This window comes from Ascaphus truei, chromosome 4, assembly GCF_040206685.1.
Source record: "Ascaphus truei isolate aAscTru1 chromosome 4, aAscTru1.hap1, whole genome shotgun sequence".
NCBI lineage: Eukaryota > Metazoa > Chordata > Amphibia > Anura > Ascaphidae > Ascaphus > Ascaphus truei.
The window spans coordinates 285,137,368-285,147,636 of record NC_134486.1 but is presented as its reverse complement, the minus strand read 5'-3'; the positions used below and the strand labels follow the sequence as shown (position 1 = coordinate 285,147,636).

The window sequence follows — 10,269 nt, the reverse complement described above, 5'->3', positions numbered from 1 at the left end:
GCCTGAAGGATGGAGGGAGGAGAGGGGCTGATGGGAGTAGAGGGGCTGAGAGACGGAGGGAGGAGTGAGAGGGGATTGTTCGTCCCTCTTACTTATATTACAGTAACGCAGGGGAGCTGGCAAGGTGGAGAGAGAGGTTGTTGCTGGCCAGAGTGGTGTCATGCATGACTAGCAAGGGGGTGCAGTCACACCACACAGCAGTTACTGCTGGCGTCTCGTATTATAAAAACTTAAAAAGGTGGCAACTCTACTGTATGTCTGAAATAAATCAATCAATCTAGATAACAGGAGACTGTTAAATCATAACTTCACTTTCATTTTTTTTTATGTGAAATTATTTCTTCTGAGGTGTCAAAAAATGCCTTGTTTTAACTTAAATAAAGAACGTAAAGAAGTTAAATGGCTTCTTTCCATTTAGATTTTGTATTTATTTTTTTACCACACACAGTATAGAAGTATTTTATGACAGCAGCAATGCCTCTACAAGTACAACACAGCACTCTCCTTCAATGCTTTCGTCTTCAGTATTTCTATGTTCAGGAAACAAAAGATCCAGCCTACATTATACAGTCCAGTTTACTAGTGCAGGAATGAATGTCCTTGCATCTATGGTACGGGACTGTTAAATTGCCAACTAATCCTCTGCTTTCAGCGCCCACTGGAAATAAGTCCTGAGGGCTGCTCCGCCGGTTCACTCTGGTTGCAAAGCGAGTGCATCCACAGAATGTCCTCTGGGCCCTCACTGCAGCAAAATAGCTGCGGGAGACTTCAAGACTTGTTTACAGGTAGGAAGAGGGCTGGGCACCCTCTTAGCTAGCAGTGCTTTATAACAATTGTTACGTTATCATTAGTACTGAGATGAGAGCCTGGCTATCTTCATCCTAGTTTTACATTTTGACCCCCTTTACTCAAACACAGATACTTACCTACCTGTGTAGTTACAGTATACAGTATATACCACCACTCTGTATAGAAAGATGCAGCAGATATCTAGTTTATTTTGTTTTGGTACAAAACCAAATGTGCAAGTATATTCCACTAGAAGAAATATATTTTTTTTATTTGATTTTTTTTTTTTTTTTTTTTTTAAACTAGTTTTATTTATTTTTTATACAGTATATAAAACAAACAGGCCCTACAAGGAAGATGCAGATTTACTATGTAGCTGAGGTATGCCTCCATTTTCTATAACCTTATAAAACTCTAAAGCACCGAAGTCCATTTGTTTTTCAAGCCACTTGGCTATCGTCAGAAGCTGCTGTTCAGAGAAACCGCGTCCGATGAACTGAAGGCCAAGTGGTAATCCTCTGCTAGACAGGCCCACGGGAACGGTCACAGCTGGCAGGCCTGGAGGTGAAAACCACAAGAGTATAAAAGGACTGATATTATAACACAATAAAACTATAAAAGATCAAATCCTACAGCAGTGCACCAAAAACGATGTCCATGCAATTAAGTGCCATGGTCCTTGGATCTTAGTCTATAGCTGATTCATATTATTTTGATTATTTCATTTTGATAATCCACGAATAAGCCATAAATTAGTGCTCAAGTCATTCAAAACAAGTAACAGTGACAACATTTTGGACCTGTTTCCCTGGTCAGGCACGAAAAGAAAAAGTAAGATTCAGGAATGGTACTTTACACACCTTCATAACGAGGAGCGTACCTGCCCCCCCTCCCCCCACCCCCTCAAGTCCAGCCAGAGACCAACGTCAGTAGCATTCCCCTCACAGTAAAAATAGTCAGAGATAACAAAAAGTTATAGCACACGCCCCATGTCCCCAATAGAGTAATAATATATTAAAACCATATAATTATAATTTATTACATTTTTTTGAGAGTAGTGAGCCATCAAGAATATTTTTAACAAAATAAGCTACACAAGGCCTATTATATACCGATCTACAAACAAAGAGGCAAAATTGCTAATAATGTGCCCGCTTGCTTCACACCCAAATTTCTAATTTCGGACAGCACAATATTATATAAGGTTATTTTTCGGTCTAATTTTTTAATCACTATATGTGCGATGCTTTTATACACACACACTTTGATGGTAGAGAAGAACCGTTTGGCCCATTTTACCATCTGTTGTGAAACCTCAGACCCCATTACATCTAGGAGACACACACACACCCAGATGTAACAGGCTTCATTATTCCATCTAGTGGGGGATATATTGTGATATTCTGCGCCCTCACTGCCACCGAATCCTTTGGAAACTCTGTGATATTCTGCTCTATGTATTAACTTATCTGGGGAACAGTGAAGCCTCCCACATCTGTATATACATACACATTTTATCAAGTGAGACATTCTCAAAGAGTTATATCTGCACTATAAGTAGATGCCACTAACCCAATACATTTATAATGTTGTTTTTGTAAAAGTGGCACACCCAATGCAATGTATATCAAAATCCACTCTGCAAATAAATAACCAGCACAACAAGGTTAGTAGAACGCGAAAATGTACTCAAACATTCCCTTGAAGACGCACACAATCTTAGTTCTAATGTTGAAATAGCCTCTTTGTTTAAGAAAATGCACACACACCCATGTCTGTACTCATCCAGCCAACAAAATGTTCTTACCGGCCATGTTAGCACACTGTGTAAAGACATCCTCCTGAGCACTGCGAGTCCTGTTGTCTTCCTGGATGAACTCCAAGTAAGGTACTGCGTCCCCGAGAGTGGTTGGAGTTAGCAACACATCAACACCAGAGCTAAAAACCTTCACAAAGTCTTCTGCTATCAGGCGCCGCACTTTCTGAGCCTTGAGGAAATAATGCTCATAGTTCCTAAAGACAAACATTAGGCAGTAAGATACCATCTCTTCTACACAAAGGGATGTCCTCTCAGGTTTATTCGGGACACCAAATGACCCCCTACTCTAGGTCTACTCTGGTATTTAATTTTACCAGCCTAATACAAGGTTAAAGGCGATATGTACTACATTAGTGATATAGTACATCTATTAGTCATTAATAATAATAATGGACATGAATACTGACTGTGTGGCCCAAACTGCCAGTCTAGCATCATAAGATATAAGGAAGTAGAGGGACCGCTTTAGGATTTTGCATCCCAGGATTATACGGGTAATGTGATTTAATACTAAAGTAAAGGGTAGAGTTGGGGCTGAAATGCTTGACATGTTTAACTCATTTGTGCCTAAAAAGGCCAGAACTGTATTACTGTATTGTATATACACACACACACACACACACACACACACACACACACACACAGACACACAGACACACAGACACAGACACACAGACACACAGAGACACACAGACACATGACGGGTCACAAAGTAAAGTCACATGTCAAAGTAAAAAGCAAGTACAGGCATACCCCGCGTTAACGTACGCAATGGGACCGGAGCATGTATGTAAAGCAAAAATGTACTTAAAGTGAAGCACTACCTTTTTTCCACTTATCGATGCATGTACTGTACTGCAATCGTCATATACGTGCATAACTAATGTAAATAAAGCATTTGTAACAGGCTCTATAGTCTCCTCGCTTGCGTACAGCTCTGGTACAGGTAGGGAGCTGGTATTGCTGTTCAGGACGTGCTGACAGGCACATGCGTGGGCCCCCGTTTGCCTATTGGGCGATATGTCCTTACTCGCGAGTGTACTTAAAGTGAGTGTCCTTAAACCGGGGCATGCCTGTACTGTATGTGCTGTAAAGTTCTATGCGACTAACAGTGGCACAATAATGTTTCAAAGATGACCATGTTTTCTAATCTGTCTTTGGGGGCTATTAACTTGGGCTATTGACTTTTTGTCAGGATGTTTATGACCATTATAAACATTATTACTACTACTTCCTGACAATTAGATTTCAGATTAATGGAATTGGGGAACTCTGTAACTGTGGCAACTAAATATCTTGACTAATAGTAATGCCATGTCCCTTCCCCTGGGGACAAACAGGCTAATTACCTATTGCATTCTCCAATTCTTTTTTCATTGCTACAGGAACTGAGATTTTACATCTGCATCATTACAAATGTACTTCAAATGTACAAGGTCATGGTTAATGTAATAAATAGAGCAGGCATTATATAAATGGTAGTGCGCTATGTTCTCACAACAGCAGCACTTCACTTTGCAGATTCTAGTTACATTGCAGAGTGTTTCAAATTGCCTAAATGCTTGTACCACAAACTCTGTAATTGCAGTCCTATTAGGAATATTTCCCCCAAAGACTCCTGCCTTCCCTAACGCGAAGCAGACAAAGCCTCGTTACACTGATCCCTGCCACTGCAGACTGCAACCAATCACAGTGGTAGGGATCAGGGTAACAATAGCAGCATTTACTTTTATAAAAGCAGCCCCAGCTTCAGAAGCAAGGCTGCCTCATACTCTGAAATGAAAGAACAATTTCCCGATTAAATATTGTTTTGATTTCTCCCCCCCCGGTGGGAAGCATGAGGTCTCTGGGGCTGTACCACATTCATTTCAGCTCAGGAGACCTCGCTGCTGTTTAAAGACCCTGCGTCATGCGGGCCACAGGAAGCCGAGAGGGAGCACATCACGGCTTCCTATTGGCCCCAATGACCTTTAAACAGCCATATTGCGTGCCCAGCCGGCACAGCCCGTTCAGATGTATCTCGGACGCAGGGGGTCCCTGGAGTTCATCTCTGGAGACCTCCTGCTTTCCACCTACGGTAAAAAACAAATGTAAACTCCCCCTCTGCCAAGCAAGCGGAAATGCTGCTTCAAGTTTAACTGCATTATGGAGGGGCTAACCACTTTGAGCAATACATTTTTTTGACATGTTTACTTGCAACTATGATTGGATAGACGTGTGAGCAGTAGAACAGCGTAAGCAGAATGGAAAAACTGAAAGGTAGCGCTAATTCCTAAAATGAAAGGGCTGGCTGCCTATGATATAACTCTGACCCCAGGTCAGACTGATGGATAGAAAAAAGTGTTATATCTCTGGCGCTCGGCACTTAATTCAAACTATATATAAAAATTATTATATACCACCAGATTCGGTGATATGGCACATCCAGTGAAGTACTCCACGTGTAGATGGTTATACATGGAAAGACAATAGAAAAAATATCATAGCGTAATACAGTATAGTAATTAAAGTAAATATAAACAAAACACTCACAAACACAATACAGACAACAGATGCTGAGAACAAACAGGTGACTGATATTAATAAAATGACATTTAATAAAACACATCAATGACATAAAATAAAATTAAGAATGATTGAATCCCATATAAACACACTGACTGTGGCTGAAATACCTGCTTACCAGAAGTAGGAAGGTAACGGGCAGTGGCTAATTATAGAGTATCCCCTCTTGTGGACAGTCGGCTCCAGGCGGTCACACGCTGCATGCCGGCATCTGCTTCCGGGTGGGGTACTCCCCTGCTCTCGCGGGGACAGACCTTTCCAGTCTGTAACTCCAACCTCTGTCTCCTGAGCAGCCTGCGCATGCGCAGTGGTAGCTGTGATCCGTGGTAGCAGATTTGTCTGGGTTCGGCGATCCTATGAAGATGATGGCAGCAGATTCGCTGATGATCTGAGCGTTGTGTCCGTGTAGATCAACCTCCAACGGGGATAAAACTGTAAATGGGGCAGTAGAGTGTGAAACTGGACCACCCTACGCGTTTTGGAAGTCGTGGCTTCCGAAACGCGTAGGGTGGTCCCATTTCACACTCTACTGCCCCATTTACAGTTTTATCTCCGTTGGAGGTTGATCTACACTGACACAACATTCAGATCATCAGCGAATCTGCTGCCAACATCTTCATATGATCGCCGAGCCGAGCCCAGACGAATCTGCTACCACGGATCACAGCTACCACTGCGCATGCGCAGGCTGCTCAGGAGACGGAGGTTGGAGTTACAGACTGGAAAGGTCTGTCCCCGCGAGAGCAGGGGAGTACCCCACCCGGAAGCAGATGCCGGCATGCAGCGTGTGACCGCCTGGAGCCGACTGTCCAAGGGAGGGGATACTCTATAATTATCCACTGCCCGTTACCTTCCTACTTCTGGTAAGCAGGTATTTCAGCCACAGTCAGTGTGTTTATATGGGACTCAATCATTCTTAATTTTATTTTATGTCATTGATGTGTTTTAGTAAATGTCATTTTATTAATATCAGTCACCTGTTTGTTCTCAGCATCTGTTGTCTGTATTGTGTTTGTGAGTGTTTTGTTTATATTTACTTTAATTACTATACAGTATTACGCTATGATATTTTTTCTATTGTCTTTCCATGTATAACCATCTACACGTGGAGTACTTCACTGGATGTGTCATATCACCGAATCTGGTTGTATATAATAATTTTTATATATAGTTTGAATTAAGTGCCGAGCGCCAGAGATATAGCATAAGCAGAATGATACTTTAACAATATCAAGGGGCAACCATTTTAAACGTATTTGTATGTAATAAAAAGTCACCTTTAGTTTGTCTTTTTCTATATGCAAACAGTAGAAAAAAATAGGAGGCATATTTAATGCACTTCACCATCCTACTTTTTTCTTAAGTTTATTTTCACACTAGCACAATATGCATTTGTGAGTCTATTGTTCCAATTTCAATATAAATAATGATGTAGACAAAAGGTACACCTTTGACATGCAGTAGTCTCGGTTATCCGACCTAAAATGGGACAGATACCGTGTCGGATAACCGAAAATGACGGATAATACAGAAAGTATTATCTGACAACTGTACCCTCCCCCTCTCCTCACTTACAAGACTTACTGGCGGCGGCAGAAGAGGAGAACTGAAGACCACAGGAGTGGAGCGGCACAGGAGGAAGACAGCTGGCGGTGGGAGAAGAGGACCATGTCAGCGGAGGAAAGGAGTTGGATAGCAGTCGGCGGCAGAAGCAGGAGAAGACCATGAAAGTGGAGCAGGAGCAGAGCGGCACAGGAGAACGGCCGGGGAGGAACCCGCTGTAAAACAGGAAGTCAAGACACCGGAAGTCCTCCCGGGCCGTTCTCCTGCTCCGCTCACATCATCTCGTGGTCTTCTCCTGCTGCCGCCGCCGCCACCCACTGTCTAACTCCTTCCATCCGCTGACATGGTCCTCTTCTCCCACCGCAGCTGTCTTCCTCCAGTGCCGCTCCGCTTCTGTGCTTTATTGATGCATCCTTTTTCATGCGCCTTTTTCCCTTTTTTGTTGTATATGAACATGAATTACACAAAGGATGTTTTTCTTTTCCTATACAAATAACAACCCCTCTCCACCCAAATTTTCAACCAAGGTTCCTAGGAGCCCCTGGGTTCCTTAGGCATCCTTAAATGGTTAAGAACACACAAGATGAAACCCGCTTTACCTACAGGTGCACTAGGGCCGGCAATAGTGAACAAAAGAAAGAGGATCCAGACGGAGCACAGACACTCTGAACGGAGAAGATCCCTATAGCATGCACTCAATGTCTTGTATGGGAGTAGTACTTTACATAAGGGTGTCACATACACAATTTGGCAAGTGATGGTCAGCATTAGTGGCCCAGAATGTATTGCACTGATGATTATAGTTTAAAATCAAGGTGTATTTGGTATGCATTCAAATAATGAGGACCAGGTTGTGAGAACAATAAAATCGTAGTAAACAATATCAGCACAATGTGCTCTGGTTCTAGATCCTCTTTCTTTTGATCCCTCGTGGGTTCCCTGCAATTGTCTGGTCATTTGAAAATTGTATCAAATACAGAAGAACTTACAATGTAGTTGCTATTATTCCACTTAGGGTTCCTCAACCAAAAAAAGGTTGGAGCCCACTGGTTTAGGCTCTTGTTGAACACAGAGTGACATCAAGCAGAAGGCAGTAGCCAGAGGAAATGAAACTGCTCCCATGTCTCAGCTCACCATGTATAAAAACTTTAAAAAAAAAAGTTAACATTTTTGTAAAACAAAATGTGTCAGTCAAACAGATGTAACACATTAAACATATCACTGCAATTAATGAATGTGGTCCAAGAAGGGATTGCATCTTCACATTAAAATAAACAAAAAAGGGGGAGCATCTTACTGTTTTAGTAAAAAGAAGTTCCCAGATAGTATTCTGCCTCTCACAACGTCATTGAAACCTTGCCGTCTGGTTGCTGCATACATGGCTTCTGTGGAGTCATCTATATCTGAGCGATGCCCTACAAAAGGAGACAGGAGATCTGGCATACAACATTGTTATGTGATCACTCCCTGCACAACAGAAGAGCAGAAGAGGCAATGAAGACAACCAGATCCAGTCTAAAATATCCACAGGGAACTGGCAATCGTTTTGTGTGGGCCTTCAGTATCTGTGGCGTCCTGCGGCGGCAGGGGGGGAGACCATGGGCCCAGCTAGGCAGAGGAGGAGGGCCCAGTGTGGGAGGGAGGCAGCCTCAGCCGGGCGGCAGACTACTGAAGTTGGGCCTGACTTCCACAAACCCCTAATTAATCGTATTGCCTACTCTGACTATCGCTAACAAAACGGTTTCACCGATCCCAGGCAGTAGTGTCCTGAGCTCGTGGGGAGAACACGTGCCCCAAACTTCATCTGAGTGTGTGCAGACAGCATGGGTAGTATAGCTGGCATCTACTGTGGGAGCTTCCAAAGTCACGCCACACAATGCCTTGCCAATATGGATGCACAGTATTGTGGTGGGCGGATTTGCATGCCAAGGTGCTGTTGGGGCCTTATTAAGTGGGCAGTCCCCAAACGGGCTCAGAAACCCACTATACTGCCTGGGATCCGCTATTACATATTTTTGGGGGCGAACCACTAGGAATTCACGAAGCCCCTGGTGGGAATCACTGATCTACCCAATTATTGTACATATTAAACAGCCATCCACTTTTATTCAGATATACACAAAAAGAGTGCTTACTGTATATATGTAAATAATCCAAATTGAAATAAGACAATAAAAAAAAAATCCACACACACAGCAAGTACACATTCAATAAATGTACATAGTGAAGAACTTTCAGCAATCTACCAATACTGGTGCAAAAACAACAAGGTAAAACATTCTACTGACAGCACCAGATTTATCAAAGAAGAAAATTATGTTGTTTCTTTGCATCGACGTTGCGGTTGTTTTACAACTTTTCTAAGCTCCTATTTGTTTCACAGTTTACGCTCTCACCATATTCCAGACCATCGAACCGAGCCATGTTTGATGCTACTTCGGATGTGCACAGAACATGGTAACACACGATTGAATAGGCGGTGTGTGGCAGTGAAACCTCAATAACTTTCGCCCCAGCATCTTCCAATAAGTCAGCAGCCTTTGACCACAGGGACAAAGTTTCAGTAGACAACCCTGGTGCATGGTATTCCTTAGAAAGAACACACAAATAAAAGTACAGTTTGACATATACAGGTACAACTTTTGTACATAACTGAAATTTACTATAAATCTCAATTATTCAGCGACTATAAGTAGTGCAAGTACAGTGCATACATTACAAGCAGTGGCCCTTCCCAGTGACGCTGCCATTAACTACTATCCTAACCAGCAAGGAATTTGCCAGGGGACAATTTTAGTCTCTCCCCAAGTACAAACCGTAAGATTAGGGATATTATGCAGTAATGAGCGAGGTACTCTTCCTATACCGAGAAACAGAACAGCAAAGAATTTGACGTCAGATTAAAACCTCTTGTCCCACCTGGTCTACCCATTTTTCTACCTGTTGTAAAACCTCAGACCATATTTGATCTTTCAGCTAAAATCCTCTGTGTGGCAGGCGGAAGGAAAGCACAGCTCCTTAATAAATATGGGGTCCAAAATAGACTCTTTGCAAAGCACCCTGTGTGTGAAACACGTTGGGCTTTGTCCATAGTGAAAGCGAGCGAGAGCGCTACAGTGCTACTTTCCTCGCGCAAGCTTTCCTCTCCGGCGATGTGTGGACTGTAGGTTTTTGGAAAGCGAGCGAGGGGGTGGGCGCATGATGTGGGGGGGAGTGTCAAGGAAGTGTCATGCATAAGAACACGCCCTTAGCAAATAATAAAATGCATAATGCCATACTATTTACAGAAGTATTCTGCACACACACACACACACACACACACACACACACACAGTGGTTGACAAATCACCCAAAAATCTACTCTAGTCCCGCCCCCAATCCCGTCATGCTTGGGCAGCCATGAGGAGGTCGCCACGGGGTCAAATCCAGTCGCCACAGGCCTGTAGGTGAATGGATTTGTTGAACACATATACACACACACACACACACACACACACACACACACACACACGCACACGCGCCTTGTTAAAAAC

General features: G+C 42.9%; 1 protein-coding gene across 3 annotated transcripts in view; it reads right to left on the bottom strand.

Moving 5' to 3' along the window:
- Positions 1-371: 371 nt before the first annotated feature.
- The window catches only part of QRSL1 (glutaminyl-tRNA amidotransferase subunit QRSL1), a 32,066-nt gene continuing 22,168 nt past the window's right edge, over positions 372-10,269 (bottom strand). For 2 of the 3 annotated variants that reach the window (XM_075597549.1, XM_075597551.1), the window contains 4 exons: positions 9,133-9,325; positions 8,034-8,151; positions 2,597-2,802; positions 374-1,347 (listed from right to left, as the gene is read on the bottom strand). In XM_075597549.1, coding sequence (XP_075453664.1) covers positions 1,136-1,347; positions 2,597-2,802; positions 8,034-8,151; positions 9,133-9,325 — 729 coding nt within the window. In that variant the 3' untranslated portion in view covers positions 374-1,135. Of the gene's footprint in view, positions 1,348-2,596; positions 2,803-8,033; positions 8,152-9,132; positions 9,326-10,269 lie in introns of all 3 variants that reach the window. The other variant, XM_075597550.1, reaches the window with a different exon arrangement.